At 33.6% G+C, this 18,706-nt stretch overlaps 2 protein-coding genes across 2 annotated transcripts in view; both read right to left on the bottom strand.

Moving 5' to 3' along the window:
* The window catches only part of LOC105821147 (rab GTPase-activating protein 1-like), a 592,862-nt gene that overhangs the window by 435,917 nt on the left and 138,239 nt on the right, over window positions 1–18,706 (bottom strand). The gene's annotated exons all lie outside the window — the stretch shown is intronic.
* On the bottom strand, window positions 10,941–12,388 carry GPR52 (G protein-coupled receptor 52). Its single transcript, XM_012657791.1, has one exon. It carries the CDS (start codon window positions 12,356–12,358, stop codon window positions 11,273–11,275), a length of 1,086 nt encoding a protein of 361 aa, XP_012513245.1. The 5' UTR covers window positions 12,359–12,388; the 3' UTR covers window positions 10,941–11,272.

The raw sequence follows: 18,706 nt of genomic DNA, 5'->3' as shown, positions 1-18,706 counted from the left end.
GACTCTACTATCTCAGTGACTTGAACATAAAAGCAGATACAGTCAGCCCTCCATATCCGTGGGTTTTGCATCTGTTGATTCAACCAACCATGGCTTGAAAATAGTTTTTTTAAAAAAGGGATAGTTATGTATGTACTGAACATGTGTAGACTTTTATTTCTTTCATTACCTAAACAATACAGTATACTCACAACTATTTACATAGCATTTACACTGTATTAGGTATTACAAATAATCTAGAGATGATTTAAAGTATACAAGAGGATATATGTAGGTTATATGCAAATACTACACCATTTTATATAAGGGACTTGAGCATCTGTGCATTTTGATACCCATGGGGTATCCTGGAATGAACCCCCATGGATAATGAGAGACAACTATATAGTGTTTGCTTTTATTCTAATGGAGCAAAGGAAGTATATCTTCAAGATAAATTTCAAGATCATTTATTCCTTTTCTCACCCATTTACTAAACTTGAAGAAAACCAAAACTTTCTTACAGATTAGTTTAAAACAATAGTACTGACCAAGGCATATATTAATAATTAACAAATACCTGTGATTATCTGAATCACCAAGATTTTTTAAACTGCTTAATTTTGTATAAATAGAAATTGTAGCTCACTTGAAATTTCTTTGTATTTTCATCCATTAGTTGACAATATCAAAAACCATAAAATTCCTAGTGCTATAATAAACCTTAGCCATGAGTATGACTATATCAAGTTATTTCCTAACTGATAAATTACCAAGCGCCTACTAATGTCATACATCAATGCAAAATTATAAATTCTCTTAAGTCATATACATTTTAGAGTTGCTTACAAATATGGCTCTTATCTAGCTAGATCTTCTGTTCTTTAGTTTCCTGTATTACTGCTGATTAAAGTACTACAAAACAGTCCTGCTTATTTATAAGTAACTCTTTCACACTATAAGATTATCATTTATTTATGAGAAGTTTAACAAATGCTTCTGATGTTTGAAGATTACACCCAATGTTAATTATTAGTCACTCCATACTTAAAGGTAAAATAATATATGATTATGCTGTATTAATAATTGAATAAAGAGACTAGAAATTAAGTTTATATGCAAAGAACTTTACCCAAATAGGAAAATGATCTAAAAATCAGTATGTAGATTAACTTTATAAGGTAAGAACTAATTAGAAAGAGGAGATCTGTGTTTCATTAGAGAGAAGTATTCAGTTGACAAACCACTGTAATCACAGAGGAAGAATCAATGTCTGGATTTTTACCCACATGCTAGACATTTTCCTGATGTCTGAATGAATCGGACTGAAATCAGTAATCACTCCTTGTTATAAAATCCTTTAGCAATTATAAAAGCACAACGTTCAATCGTGAGTACCACACAATGGGCATTATAATGCCTTATATCTGGGGTTAGCAAATTTTTTTTCTGTAATGGGCCAGATAGTAAATACTTTAGTCTTTGCAGGACATAAAATCTCCATCACAACAACTTAATTCCACAATTGTGGTATGAAAGCAGCCATGCGCAATACATAATGGGCATGGCTATGGTCCAATAAAATTTTATTCAAATTTTATTTATTTATTTACTGCAAATTCTCAACTCCTGTCTTATCCTATAGTTATCTGTATATACTCCATATATCCCCTAGTAGTCTATATGCTCTTGGGAGACTGAAAATCTATTTTACTTAGAAATCTCATTATCTTACATAGAATTTGGTATAGTCCCTGGCACACAGTAAAAACTGAATAAATATTTAAATGAATGAAGGAGTGATTCTATTATTTAAAAATGACCAGGTTCATATCATATGATTAACAGAGAACTTAAAACCTGCCTGTTATAAAAGACTTCATATACTGATAATCACCTATAATCAGGTGACGAATATTAGGGAAAACAACTCTAAAAGAAGCAACCTAGGAAGATGCCTAAGTTGGTAGAATGTGTTCCATGTGTACCTTTTGCTACTTCTACCCATGTTAATATTCTTGTCCTAATTTCAAAGCTTATAATTTATACCTAAGGTAGTAATTTTCCTCTAATCAGATTTAATCCACATAAAGGATATTTTCTTTTTCATATACTGTATCCCAAAGATACTGTGTCTTTCTCCCCATAGCTCTTTTTTACTATTTTGAACAATAAATATTTCATCTCTTTTCACTTTAATAACTTCTCAAATATCCCAAGGTTTCTCTAGAACTATAGCATACAAACACATGGCTAAATATTGAGGTCAACTCATATTTTTAAATGCATTGAGCCCTCTAACTCTTCAACCTATTGCATTGTTCCTAGGACTTTTCTGCAATCCCTCCCTCAAATTCTAGAAATTAGATAAATCTTTCTTCTCACAATTCAATAAATTATTCTTCACCTTAACAGGTGAAGACTATTACTGGGACTATTACAGAACCACAATTTATGCCCTGCACACAACACAATCAATAAATATTTATCATCCTAAATTTTTGATTTAGAATGCAAAAGTATCTAGTTAATTCAAATTAAAATCTGAATTTGGATTTTGCAATGTCTTGCAAACTCTTCAAATAAGTAGCATAAATTTAGTAGCTATAAAATTGTGAAAATTTTAAATATTTAAGAGAATAAACTTTTCAAGTAACTCGATGAAATTTATTGATGTTCAGTTCATACACATACTAGAAACTATTTAAGAAAAGGTTTCATCTAAGGACACTTACAAGGCAACCTTGTGTTTACCTTATTTGAATTCCCTTAATATTTTCTGTAACTGTATTAGTTCACTGAAATAAAACTAAATTACATGTTAAAACGGTTTTATTTGGAACATTACTAATTCAGATTAATCTTTGATTCCCTGAGTGATATTTTATTTATTACACACAAATATATATAAAGCACTGTAGCAAGAATTATCAAAACTTTTTCCATCATGATGCTTGAGAAAAATACAACATATGATGACTTCCACAACATTGTAAATCCGTTGCAAAGAAATTTCAGAACATAAAGTGCATGACTATGACATGATTACTTTCTAAAAGTAGTTTATATGAAAATAATGTGATTTTGACAATTCTTCATAATTAAGACCATAGTTTTTTAAATACACAGCAAATACTATTGAATTCAGTCTTCATATCTCTTAATATATTCAGATGACTGCCCTGTTTTCTAAAGGACAGATAAATTATCCTCTATAAACAAGAAACTGTTTTAAGAAATATTAAAACACTAATCAGGGCTGATAATAAATCTCATTAAAAATGTTCATAATCTCTCCTGGATTAAACTTGAGCCCATTATCCAAAGTGGGGCACCACAAGAGCAAAAGAACGGGTTCCATTTGTACTCACCATCAAATTGGTATTAACTAATCAACACATAAAAGCACATATCAGGACAACATCTATTGGATGTCGGGCAGGCGGGAGGGGGGATGGGGGAGGAGGAGACGAGTATTTGGATACACAAAGAGTGCAATGCACACCACCGGAAGGATGGACATATTTGAAACTCGGACTTGGGGGGGGGGGCAAGGGCAACATACGTAACCTAAACATCTGTACCCCCATAATATGCTGAAATAAAAAAAAGAAAAGAAAAGAAAGAAAGGTAGGGTCACTTTACCACCAGCCATCCATAAGTACACTATTCATGAACCTTTTAGAGGCAATACTACTGCTACATAAGACATACGGTCAGCAGTATCCTTTTCTAATGATATGATCTCGTTAGGGACACTTAAAAAATTTTATCTCAGAGTTCTGTATGTTAAATGACATAGTGTTTACTCACAAAGCTTTTAGAATACACCTAATTCATAATGTCAAGGGCATTACACATGTTTAAAAGCATTTTAAGCTTTCTCAAATTTCAATTTACAGTAATTTCTTAACCCTCACACTTGATGAAAAGAGCAGGGACCTGTCTCCATTTTCCTCATGGTATAGTGAGACACTTGAATATATCCCATATTACTATTCCAAAATTGAGATATGGTTAATCCCACCCAAGAACGTTACTTTAAACCTTAATATGTTTTCTTTAAAAAATGCGTACTTTGGCCGGGTGCGGTGGCTCACGCCTGTAATCCTAGCACTCTGGGAGGCCGAGGTGGGTGGATCGCTCAAGGTCAGGAGTTCGAGATCAGCCTGAGCAAGAGTGAGACCCCGTCTCTACTAAAAATAGAAAGAAATTATCTGGACAACTAAAAATATATATATAGAAAAGATCAGCCAGGCATGGTGGCGCATGCCTGTAGTCCCAGCTACTCGGGAGGCTGAGGCAGGAGGATTGCTTGAGCTGAGGTGTTTGAGGTTGCTGGGAGCTAGGCTGACGCCACGGCACTCTAGCCAGGGCAACAGAGCCAGACGCTGTCTCAAAAAAAAAAAAAATGTGTACCTCTAACTATGGTAAAAGTAATTAAATACCTTACAACAATTGAAAATTGAGAATAGGGGGTTCCTCCCATCTTTGTAGCTTGGGTACAAGTAAAAGCATTATAACACAAACACAAACACACACACACACACACACACACACATTTATTTGCCCCCATGCTACCACTGGATGTACTGGACTTCAAAATAAATAAAAGTAAATCAAGATGAAGTCCTCTAATAAATTTCAATATTTTGTTCAATTATAAATGTTAAATCACATTCAAAAACAGAGAAAGGAGGGCTCATAGAGGAAGTTGATGACTGAAATAAGAAGCCATCACAAGACCCATTTAGTAATACTGCCCTCTAAATATGAACTTGCTTTTCTTTTTTTTTTTTTTGGAGACAGTCTCACTCTGTTGCCCAGACTACAGTGCCATGGCATCAGCCTAGCTCACAGGAACCTCAAACTCCTGGGCACAAGCGATCCTCTTGCCTCAGCCTCCCGAGTAGCTGGGACTACAGGTGAATGCCACCACACCTGGCTAATTTGTTCTATTTTTAGTAGAGATGGGGTCTCGCTCTTGCTCAGGCTGGTCTCGAACTCCTGAGCTCAAGTAATCCTCCCACCTCTACCTCCCAGAGTGCTAGGATTACAAACGTGAGCCACCACACCTGGCCTAAATGTGAATTTTCGAAATATACTTTTCCAGATTTATTCCCAAATAAATATACCTAAAAATCAAGTAAAGTTTTACAATCTTGGACATGTTATAAGTTTTAAAAAATTGCCTTGGGGAAACTTAATTTATTATATAAAACTAATTTGGGGTATATCAAGTTTTTCTTCAAAATCTATTCTAAGAGAGCAAAAACTTGAGTGCGTATATATTTGCACTATTACAATATAAATTATATTTCAAAATCTAATCTATAGCAAGAACATTTCACAAAAAACAAGATATAAATTATACTGAAGTTGTTTCTTACATACAAGATACTATGCTCTATTTTGAAATTGATAACTTCAAACAATTCTAAAAACAGCATTTTGAATCATCTTTCTTTGCCAAAATAATAGATGTAAGAAAAATCCAAATATAATTTAGCTTTTTATACTAAAACTAGGATTTTCAGGAATTTTTTTACCTGCTCCTTTCCAAATTCTCATTTAATCCTTTCCAAATCTATTCTTACCAATTTAGCATTTTTAATTTAAAAATTCCTTTTAAAAGTACATGGAATAACTGTGAAGAGGCTATTAGAATAAAATGCATCATCTAGTAATACTTATTTTAAACCTCAAACTCTATTAGGAACATAAGTAAATGTCTCAAAATTGTATTTTATATAGAGTATAAACACGAACACTTCTTTGTGTCAGGCATAATCTCAGACAAAGTTACTGTTCATGTTTTGCTATACTCTGCATTTCATTCGAAAATAAATTTTGAATTTTAAAAAACAGGCTATTCAAGTTTTTACTGTATTTTTTTGTGCCTCATAATTAAAATAATGCTATCACCTTGAATTTATAAAGTATATTTGAGCATTTTTAACTGGTATCAACTTTATTTATACTTGTTTAAGCAGAAAACATAAAATAAAACTGAGGTCAAATTTCTTAAGTCAATGATAGATATTTCTCTTGCTCTTGTATAAAGTATTACTTTTAGAAGTTTAGAATCTTAGCAAATATTTCCATTCAAGGAATTCCACCATTATGCACTAGGTTTCTTGATATTTATCATTTAAAAATTTGAGAATTATAGAATCTCAAAAACTAATTTGGCTCCACTTACTACAGTGAAAGTACTGATACCACGTGTGCCTTGCATGTTAAATATTTATCAGACATAACAGACTCCTGACAAAGTTATTACTGTGATTTTCTTCACCTTTGTAGGGAATCATACATAAAAACAGAATGAAAGTTACCATAAAACAGTTATAAATACGGTCTTTGGAGGTGGGGCACTGAAAGCAGAATCCTGCCAATCTAGGAAATGCGGGTAACATGCCAGCTGGAGCCAATGTCCCAACACAGGACCACCCTTTTGTTGTTTAAAGATGTGAAAAATACTGTAAGGTGCCAACCATGGTGCATTTAAAAATCCCACAGTGAATGAGATCCATTTCAGATTTACCAAGTAACATTTGAAACCATTCATGTTAAAACAAAAACAAGTCAAGAACATCTAATAATGCGGGAAGGTCATCAAGTTTCTCTGAAAAATCTACCTGAAATAACAAATATTACAGTAGTCAGACAACTCTATGAATACTATCTTTATAAGATGGCACTGGAACATTGTTAGATATTGTTACTTGTAGTATCAACATAAGCTGTTTTGTGAAATGTCAAAATATTTTTTAAAATATTCGGCATTCTTCTTAGTAAAACATTAACATTCTTTTCCTGATTATGAAAGAAACAAATGCTAATTGCAAAAAAAAAAAAAATCTTAAACAGTAGTAACAAAACAATTCTATTACATCACTTTTAAAATTTTAAAAGACAACCACTTTTACTGTTGAAAGTGCTATATATTTTAAATTATAGAGTAAAACTAGCACTGAATCAATCTTTCATAAGAAATATTAAAAAGGGAATTTTTCTTTTCTAGCCATTCTGTTTTCCTCAATATCTATACATTTGGTTATAGAATATGCCATTTTCTACATATCCTTCTTAATCCTAAAATAAAGTTTTGTTCAGAGAAAAAAGCATCTGTTGGAACCTACAGATTAGAATATAGCATTAACTCACTAACACATGCTCCTGTGCACCAAAATGGCCCTATCTGAACACAGGTGATGCTACGCTCAGAATGTTACACTAGCAGATTCCACACATTTTAATCTTTTTTACCTGCTTATTACATAATTGTACCTTTTTCACATCTAATGATTAACTTCCAGGGTGAGAAGGGCCAGAGGAAAGTCCTTTAAGACAACAACTTCATTTATTTTTAAACTGATGTAATTAATGGTATCTGTAGAGCAAATTAGCTTATTAATCAATCTTTCTTCTATATAATAAATAGTATATGATAAAATAGCTCAAATTCCATTTTAATAAATGAAGAAAATTAAAATGCAAAGACTAATGATAAGACATTCATGGTCATCCTTTCCTAGTACTGCCACCTTAATGAGAAAAAAATGTTTAGGCACATTTAATATAATAAAGTAAGGAGGCAGGTTAATCTTGGAATCATCCCTGACTGTCTCATCTCAACATCTTTTTGCTAGATATCTTTAATCTCAAATGATGTCTTCATGAATAATTATTCCTGGGAAATGAGCTTTCAGAAATTATAAAACTTTTCTATATTTAAAATATCTGAGTTTAACTCAAAATTTAAGTTTAGACAGATTTGGGAGAAAAATATGCTATCTTAGAAAAACCTAATGTGCAATGAATTAATTCTGTTTGAATGGGATTAGTGACATTTAAATTGTGATGGTAATAAACATGGCACCCACGAAGATAATAAAACAGCTGCCACCACATTCTGACCACTTTCGATGTGTCAGGAGCTGTGCTGGGCACTTACCCTACAAAATCCCATTTAGTCCTCAAATCCAGCTGAACAGGGAGGTACAAGTCTCTGGCTCCTTTTTTTTTTTTTTGTCAATGCCAAAACTAAGGATTTGGAACATTCAGTATCTTACCTAAGGCCAAGCAGCTTATGAGGGCCTGGATTTCAGCCCAGGTTTCATACATTAGTAAATTAAAAGACTTCCAATACTCAATAACTTTAGAAACAACTATACAAATAATAGAATGCTAAAATATAATAAAAGCATAGAGCATTATTTTATTTTTTGGCTATCATTTATAACAAAACTGGATATTTACCATAGAATATGATGGGAATAATAATTATGCTTCCTATTCTTAAAACACATTAACCTAAAAAAGACAGAGTAGTTTGGAAATAAGTATTACCTTATTTTATAAACACATTAAAATATGTCAAAAGGAAGTTAAGGGGCTTGCCTTAGAGGTGCACATGGAACACTGCAGTAAATGAAGAAGCCAATCCTAGCACTTGTCTCACTCAGCCTATGACAAAGCCTTTCCTTTCCACCCTTCCCCTTCAAAAAAAATTTTTTTTCAAAAAGAAATTCATAGAGATTTGAAAAAGCTATTCAAGGAAAACAACAAAAATGAACAAAAGTAATATCAAGAGTTTCAGTTTGATTATAAGCTAAACTGGTAGTTTGAGCTTATCAGATTGCTGTTTTAATACAAGAAACATTAAGACCAAAGAAAAAGATATCGTAAGAAAAGAACTGAAGGAAAAGACTTGGGGCAAGAAAACAGAAATAAAACTCAGAGAAATTTTTGTAGGGAGAATGTGCAAGGGCAAAAGGTTTGAAGGCTTATGAAGAGAAAACAGTGCAGCATACTGGTGAAGGGTCCAGGTTTGGCTCGAGGCCTACTGAGTGTGCAGCAACCTCTGCCACTGACCGTTGAGTGACTCTGGATAAATGACTTTTCTTTAGTTTCTTCGTCTCTGAAGTGGGAACGTTAACAGAACTATCTCAAAAGGTTGCAGTGAGGATTAAATGTTACAACACATGTAAAACTTAGCACTGAGCCTGGCACATAATTATGAGAAAAAGCCAGAGGAGGAAAATGCAATAGTATGGCCTCACGATTTCTGTACACAGGACCTACTGGGTCTTTTCTAACTACACTTATACCCTAAACTAAAGAAATCAAAATCTGATTCCCAAATAATATGTCCAATGTTGAATGTTTTATTTACGACACCTGAAAAATTAGCAATGGTATGTTTCCTTGAACTTTATGTTTTTCTTCAACTGGTCTGAATTTAAGAGGCACGCTTCAACTCACCCATGATGCCACTGTCAAGCAAACAGGGAACAAGAATAAATATAAACTCAAGCTATAGAGTGTAAAACAATTATATTTTGATTCCCAAACAAGTAAACTCCTGTTCTGAGGAAGTGTTTCATTAAACTGAAGCAAAGTCTGATTTTGATATATAGAATATTTTATTCTTTATTTTAAACCTTTTGTACATGTTTAAAAATATACAGGGGTTCAGAACAACCTCAGTAAACTGACAGCATTTCTACTAAAGGACTTCTGCAGTCAAACCGCCAGTGCGCAAACACGGTTGGTTGGCTTCTAATTGAAGAGTCATAGGCACATTTTGTTAAATGCATTTCATAAAACAAAGAAATCAAAAATGCTGAGAAGAAAAATACTCAGTAGTTTGATATAAATTTTAAAATATCTTTCAGGCAGGAAACTTATGGTTAAAAAAGTAAGATATAGCTGTTTTACTGCTCATACCTGTTTCACTACTAATTCCCCAAATGCCACTTTGCTATATCTAAACCCCTGACAATTTATTACACAACCTCATTTAGCACACTAAAAAATAAGTTAATCTCTGCATCTGAAAACAGATCATTACAAAATAGAATACTGACAGCTTTTACCTGTATTTGATAAAGTATATTATATTCTCAGCAGCACTAAAAATGCAGCTTCGTCTAGTATAAATATCTAAATAACAATTACACAAAAGTATTTTTCTCTTAAAATAAGTTTTTGTATATACTTTTTCCAATGTTGACAACTTAAACAACATTGATCTATATATTGTGCTAAGAAAACATCAGGCACAGATCACATAATATAATTTACATTTTCTTTGCTGTAATAAATATCGTATGTGCAAACGCATATCACACAAATGACTAGTGGACACAGCAGTAAGCTATTGTAGACCTAACACAGAAAGATTAATGTTTTACTGTTTGGTTTTTTTTTAAACAGGTCATTCCAAGTAACATTAAGACTGATACCTCACTGCTGGGTGAGTACTCTTCATCTGCATTAAAATTACTCATGGGTTTTGTTAAAGAAAAACAAAGCTTTACTATAGCAAAAAAAAAAACAAAAACAAAAACAAAAATTAAAACGTCACTTTTAGGCACATGAACTAATTTAAAAGGAACCAGATAAAAATGTTTCCAAAAACCATTAAAAATATTTAACAGACTACCAGATTGCTTTGTTGAAAAGAATAAATTATTTAACATTATGGTTGCTTTATACAGTAGATTCTTTCATTAGCTAAGATACTTCTTCTGAAGGTACCAAAGGATGCAGATTGAGAAAAAGAAAGATAGAAGAAAAAAAAAAAAAAAAGAATAGCAAGCTGTTTCGAAAAGGGGAAAAAGCAAATGTCATTTTACCCAGAGAAACAAAAATACTGTTTCTATTTGTTTGTAGCAGATAACTTGTGCTACAGAGAAGATAATAAAAACACAAGCAAAAGGGTTGCGTGGCAAGTAATAAAATACAATGCTTACTGCACATCCTCCATGAAGAGATTACTTATGGATGGCAGATTAGTGTGTTTAAAAGTACACTTTGATGCAAAAGATTATTCTTTAACACATATATAATATGTAGCATTTTTCTATAAAAGGCAATTTATATAAGTAATAACTTCCATAAACAGAAAGAGTGAGCAAAACAGAGAGAGACAAAACAAGAGACAAAGAGACAGAGAGTACAGTCAGACAGAGAGACAGAGAGATGCCGAGGGGCTTGCTCATGTCCTACAAAATATTTAAGATACTTTTTTTTCAACCTCATTGCTTAATTTTTCCTATTACTGCAAAATTATACTCACACACTCATGAAATAACCCTCTATACATTTCCTTCCTTCAGTTTCTTCCACGAACAAAGAAAAAGAAAAGAAACCTTTAGTCTCATTTTTCACTTCACAGTCAACTATTCAAGTAAATATTTCTATGGTGGCAAATTTCCAGATGAATCAAGACTCTAATCCAAAACCACTGTCAGATTTCATTTGATTTACTCTGTAGTCATCTTCAAATGGAGCAGGAATTAGCCCGTTTCCTAGGTTTGGGGTCTCGTGCTTCCTGATCCTTCACACACATACAAGATGTGCACATTGTCTCGGACAGTCTTCGGAGGCCTAGCCGGAAAACGCTGTTGGAGAGGCTGTATATTACACAGTTACAGAAACTATTACTTATAGCAAGCCAGGTTGTCAGGAAGGACAGTGTCGGATTGTCCAAGACACGGGAGCTTTCTAGAAGAAAGTAAATGATATAGGGAAGCCACAGCATGTAAAATACACTGGTTATCCTAAACAAAACCATGGCGTACCGACGGTCAGGGCTGTGTCCGGTCTCCCTGGAAGCATCTACCTCGTGGCTGGGGAATCGAGCCCTTCGGTCATTTATCTCTTTGGTGTGCTGCCGGCAAATTTTGAAAATGTGGAAATAAGTGAAGCAGACAACAAAGGCAGCAGGTGCATAAAGTAAACAAACAATGAAGCCAGTAAAATAGGCACTGGTAAGCCAAGAGGTGGCACACCATTCAAAAATGTCACCATGGTAACCAGGTTTCCCCCAGCCAAAAAAGGAAGGCAAGAAAATTAGGCAGGAGTAGATCCAGATCAAAATGATGCAAATTCTCAGGCGACATGGGGTGACCAGTTGATTGTAGGAAAGAGGCTTGGTTATGGCAAGATAGCGATCCACACTGATGCAAGCAAGACACGCCATGGAAACACTTTTTAGAACTGAGATGATATATCCAAAAACCTGGCAAGTCAGTGACTCGTGGACACCTGTGGAGTAGTGGAGAAGTGAGAGAGTAGGAACCAAGCAGCTAACTCCAACGAAAAGGTCAGCATATGCCATCGTCTGAATAAAATAGCTGGTAGTATAATGATGTAAGAGTGGAGCACAGTGAAAGACAAAGATAACTGTTAAATTCCCAGCAATGATGAGAAATGTCAGCAAGACAATCACAACTGTCTCGAAGATGCAGACATCCACTGCACTGTAGTAGCCAAATCCAAGTGGGCAGGAGTGACGCTCGGACACATTCAAAATGCCACTGCTCATGTTCAGGATCCTCCATTCAGTCCACCTGGATTCATTCATGGCTTGGAATTAAAGAAACCTGCAGTCTTGGCTACAGCAAGCAGGTGCCCTGCCCAGCATCTGTTAAACGCTGCACATGAGTGCTTCAGAACCTGCTTCGGTAGACAGTGCTAGTGCTTCTGTCACAGCTGAGAGTCCCAGAGAGTGCTCAAGTCTCTTCATCAGCCTCAGTGCAGCAGTGACACACCTCAGTTTTGGGGGGAAGGGAGAGAGGTAAGCTAGAAAGGAGGTGAAAAGAGGTCACTGATTAGCTTCCTTTGGTGCGCTCAACGAAGTTTTGCAGACACAAGGCACTTCTAGAAAAAATGGATTTATTATCTTACGCTAAGAAAAATTAAACCTGTAAAAAGAAAAAAATCAATTGCCAAGGGAAGAAAAGCTTCTGTGGGTCATTTGTTCTCTTGAGAGAGGTAGTTTCTTAGGGATCAACTAGAAAGAATGAGAAAAGGAAAAGTCTTAAATTGTCTCAGGCTTTCTGTTTCATCTATGATGAAAAAGGCATTTATATGTTAGAATTTAGGTAAGATCTCAGATTTTCTTGAAAAGCTAAGAAAAAGTTCATTGTGGCAAAGACTGTCTTTGAGCTCAGTTCAGGGTTTGATGCTAGTGGGTTAACTTTATGATCTATTTCTCTCTCATTTTTTTTTTAAATCTAAGAAAAACAAATCTATCAAGGTTAATTTGAAAAGACTCATCTCTTTATGGGCACAATAGAGCAGAATAGGGGTAACAAACAGACTCCAGATTGCCCTATAACTCTGATGAGAAAAAAGTATTTTTCCAATAGGGAAGATAATATACAATAAATTAATGGATTGACACCTGACAAAATATGGTAAACGTCTGCAGTTTTAATTCTGCATGCATTTTTAAGCATTTAGAAGAAAACAGTTTTAGTCCACTACAGTTACTGGTGCTACTAACAGCAATGTAAATTATACTTCTTCCTTTTTAAAATGAAAAGAAATATTTTTTACTATTAATTTGGCATCCATAACTGAAAATAACTTTCATTATTTGATATGCCATCTTCTTTACAATGGAGCATAATAAAATATATAACTCGAAGTTATATCTCATCTTTGCAACCATATTCATATCTCACAAATATACACAAATATATATGAAATTTAGAAAATAATAAAAACTTTACACTCTGAGCTTATTTGACAGAAATACTCCAATTATTTATTACTTTGGTATTTCTAGTAGGCTTCATATTCTATTTGTTATACCTATTCTATTTTCAGTAGATGATTAACACATTAAATCATTACTTCAATCAAATTTTCTGAAAATGGAAATTTACCTTATTTATTATATTTGCAGTTATGTAGCAGCCATATGTTAAGAAAATGCCTCTTCTATTTCTGTATTCTATTTTGAGCAGGTGTTCAATTAATATAGGTGGCATTAGGTAGGTTGCAACATAGTCTTGTTTTAAAATACCTCTAAAGCATCAAGATGAGTTCAGACCTAGAGTTTGAAATACCGAAAGGCTGGCAGGACAGAATCCATCCAAAAGGCTTCCAAGGTCATTCTGATATCAGGTTAACATTTGCCAAAGTCTTTTTTAAAGCAAAGGCATTTCAGAGAGTCTCTTGTGAGTCTTTATTGTAATACCTTTTGAAGAAATAACATTCACTAGTGATAAAAACATTTCCTCCAGGAACAATGCAGCAGCTTAACAGAAAGCATTCTTCTGAAAGTTATTTTCTCCTGCACCACCAAGTCAGGCAAGTCCTTCTTCTTTTATAATAGCCATAGGATACTTCTTGTACATTCCTACTTTCACTTATCACAAAATAGTTCTCTTGTTACAGGAATAAGGTAATGCTTCTCACCTACATTCACTCTTATCAGCTGCTAGGCTGGGCTGCTTGATTCAGAAGTCCGATTTACTGTGTGATGCAGTTACAAGGATGCTGTCAGTACATTCTTCACAATCTCTCAGCATCAATGCTTCCACCTGAGCCCGAGCCCTGCTCCTCCTCCTCATCCTGGGCTGATGCAGAAGAACTCACCATCAGAAAGGTGACTCGGTCCTCCTGCCCCAATCAACAGCACAGCCAATGGCTACTGCAGCTGAAACTGTCACTAGGTAACAGTTGCCAGGCACATGCAGGCTTATAGACTTACTCGGCAAGCTCCGATCAAGATTGACAAAAGAAGACAATGGAACTGACCAATCCCTATAATATATTAATGTCATTTATGAACTTCTAGAGGTAATCTCCATATAGCATTTGTAAGGATGATTTCCTAGGGACAGGACAGGCAAAAAAAAAAAAAAAAAAAACTAGCATACACCTTTAAACCCTTGTGGTAGAGAAACTACCACAAGGTACTATGACTCTAAAAAGTCAGCAGTAATCTAATGCTCACTGGCAGAGAAAACTTATTAATTATTAAAAATCAGCCAAGTTTTCATGAACTCAAGAGATATAACTACTATTTTTTCTCTCTAAAATATATAGTTATATTTTGATGAATACAAGTTAAAAGTCATTTACTAATCTCTCCACTCCCTGCCACACCCACACAAAATTGCTGAGTTTGATATATTTAGCTGTACAAACAAAGCACAGGAACTAATACCACTATACTAAAATCTATTCAGAGAAATATTTAAGGTCAAATATGATCTTAGAAAAGTATAGGCATCAGAATAAACAGAAAGATTGCTTAGTTCACTTTTTATCCTAATATTAAAAAAGGGTCAAAGGGGCAAGGAAATTTGGCATAAGTGCTTAAGCTACACATACTCAAGTTAGAAGAAAGCAAACTAAACTCAAATATATTATGGACCTTAAAACCATTTGTTTATTTTGACTTACTATACACAAACTTTCACTATTTTAAGCATATTTTTAATGGGGTCAGCATTTTTCTTTAATGTGATATAACTAATTTATAAATTATTGAACAATTAAAATAAATCTGGAAAATTGAGATAAAAATGGAAGATAACTAGCATTTGTTGAGCATGTTCTATCTGCCAAGCATTGTGCTACGAGCTTCATATATTTTTTCTCCACAAAATCCTTAAAACTCTATTAAGTAGGTATCATCATTACCACTTTCCAAATTCAGTGATACCAGAATTAAGTGGGTACCAGAGAAGGTAAGTATAACTTGCCTACAATTACAAAACTACAAACTGGGATTGAAACAGGTCAAAATTATCATTCTTAACTCCATATTAATAAACTCCACCCTCTCTTTTCTCCTTATGGCTGCCAATAAGAAAATGTCTTAGAAGAATTATCTCAGATTTCATAAAAATGATTTCTATTGTTAACAAGTACCCTTTCTGACCACAATGGAATAAAACTAAAATTCAGTAACAAGAGGAACTTTGGAAACTGTACAAATACATGGAAATTAAGCAACATGCTCCAGAATGACCAGCGGGTCAATGAAAAAATTAAGAAGGAAATTTAAAAAGTTCTTGAAACAAATGAAAATGGAAACAGTACATAACAAAACCTATGAGATATAGCAAAAGCAATACTAACAGGAAAGTTTACAGCAATAAATGCTTAAAAAAAAGTAGAAAGACTTCAAATAAACAACCTAACGATGTACTTCAAAGAATTAGAAAAGAACACACCGAACCCAAAGTTAGTAGAAGGAAAGAAAGAATAAAGAGCAGAAATAAATAAAATTAAGACTAAAATAAATACAAAAGATCAACAAAACAGAAAGTTGTTTTTTTCAAAAGATAAACAAAATTGACAAACCTTTAGCTAGACCAAAAAAAGGGAGAGAGAAGACCCAAATAAAATCAGAGAGGAAAAAGGAGACATTAAAACTAATACCATAGAAATACAAGGGATCGTTAGAGACAATTATGAATAACTATATCCCAACAAATTGAAAAACCTAAAAGAAATGAATAAATTCCTGGATACATATCACCTACCAAGACTCAACCATGAAGAAACAGACAACCTGAAATGAATCAATAACAAGAGATTGAAACAATAACAAAAAGTCTCCCATCAAAGAAAAGCCCAGAACCTGAAGGCTTCACCCCCAAATTCTACCAAACATTTAAAGAACTAATGTCAATTCTACTCAAACTATTCCAAAAAATTGAAGAGGATGGACTATTTCCAAACTCATTCTAAGAGGCCAGCACTACCCTGATACCAAAACCAGACATGGAAAGAATAAAAAAAGAGACCTATAGGCCAATATCCTTGGAGAACACAAACACAAAAATCCTTAATAAAGCATTGAGCAAACCAAATTCAACAATACATTAGAAAGATCATTCACCATGGTCAAGTGAAATTAATCCTAGAGATGTTAAGAATGGGTCACTACATGCAAATCAATAAATGTAATATATCACATTAACAGAATGGACAAAAAACAAATAATCTTTTCAATATATAATGAAAAAGCATTCAACAAAATTCAACATGCCCTCATGGTAAAACTCTCAACAAACTGAGTATAGAAAAAACATACCTCAAAACAATAAAGGCCATATTATGACAAACCCACAGCTAATATACTGCATGGGGAAAAACTGAAAGCCTTTCCTCTAATATCTGGAACAATATAAGGATGACCATTTTCACCACTGTTATTCAACATAGTACTGGAAGTCTTGGCAAGAGCAATTAGACAAGTGAAAGAAATAAAGGGCATCCAAACTGGAAAGGAAAAAAGTCAAATCATCCTTGTTTGCAGATGACATGATCTTATATTTTGAAAAACATAAAGACTCCACCAAAAAATCTTTAGAACAGATAAACAAATTCAGTAAAGTTGCAAGATACAATATTAACACACAATAATCAGTAGCATTTCTATACATCAACAGCAAATAATCTAAAAGAAATCAAGAAAGCAATCCCATTTATAATAGCTATAAAATATCTAGGAGTAAATATAACCAAAGAAGTGAAAAACCTATATAAGGAAAACTATAAAACACTGATGAAAAATTGAAGATGACACACACAAAAAATAATAGGAAGACATGTCATGTTCATGGATTGGAAGAATTAATATTGTTAAAATGATAATAATATTGTTAAAATGATAATAGTACCCAAAGTGATTTAATACAATCCCTATCAAAATACCAATGACATTCTTCACAGACATAGACAAAACAATCCTAAAATTTGTATGGAACCACAAAAGACCCTGAAAAGCCAAAGCAATCTTAAGCAGAAAGAACAAGGCTAAAGGCATCACACTACCTGACTCAAAATATATTACAAAGCTATAATAACTAAAACAGCATGGTACTGGTATAAATACAGACACACAGACTGAATGGAACAGAACAGAGAAGCCAGAAATAAATCTATGCATTTACAGCCAACTCATTTTCAACGAAGGTGCCAAGAGCATACATTGAGGAAAGGACAATGATGCTGGGAAAACTGGATATCCATATGCAGAAGAATAAAACTAAACTTCTCTCACCATTTACAAAAATCAAATCAAAATGGATTAAAGACTTACATGTAAGACCTGAAACTATAAAACTACTAAAAGAAAACACTAAGGAAATACTTCAGGACATTGGTCTGGGCAAGGATTTTTTGAGTAAGACCTCAAAATCACAGGCTACAAAAGCAAAAACAGACAAATGGGATTATATCAAACTAAGAAACTTCTGCACAGCAAAGAAAACAATCAACAGAATGAAGATACAACGTAGAAAATGGGAGAAAATATTTGCAAACTATCCATCCAACAAAGGATTAATAACCAGAATATATAAGTAACTCTAACAACTCAATAGCACAAAAACCCATATAATCCAATTAAAAAGTAGGGAAATATCTGAATAGACATTTCTCAAAAGACGACATACATATTGCCAACATGTGTATGAAAAAAATGCTCAACATCACTAATCATCAGGGAAATGCAAATTTAAAAACACAATGAGATATCATTTCACCCCAGTTAAAATGCCTATTGTCAAAAAGAAAACAACAGATGCTGGCAAGAATATGGAGAAAAGGGAACTCTTACATAATGTTAGTGGGAATGTAAATTAGTACAGCAACTATGGAAAACAGTATGGAGGTTCCTCAAAAAACTAAAATTAGAACTATCATATGATCCACCAATCTCACTGCTGGATATGTATGCAAAAGAAAGGAAATCAGTGTATCAAAGAGATATTGCACTCTCATGTTTACTGCAGTACTATTCACAACAGCCAAAATATGGAATCAACCTATATGTGTATCAACAGATGAATGGATAAGGAAAATGTGCTGTATGTATACACACACACACACACACACACACACACACACACACACATATACGTACACACACAGTGGAATATTATTCAGCCATAAAAAA

This window comes from Propithecus coquereli, unplaced genomic scaffold (genome assembly GCF_000956105.1).
Source record: "Propithecus coquereli isolate 6110/MARCELLA unplaced genomic scaffold, Pcoq_1.0 Scaffold56, whole genome shotgun sequence".
NCBI classification, from domain to species: domain Eukaryota; kingdom Metazoa; phylum Chordata; class Mammalia; order Primates; family Indriidae; genus Propithecus; species Propithecus coquereli.
Note: the sequence above shows the minus strand (reverse complement) of the source record. Positions and strands in the feature narration are given on the sequence as shown.

Coding starts and splice junctions, on each gene's coding strand:
- GPR52 (XM_012657791.1), bottom strand. CDS start 12,358: ATGAATGAATCCAGGTGGACTGAATGGAGGATCCTGAACATGAGCAGT.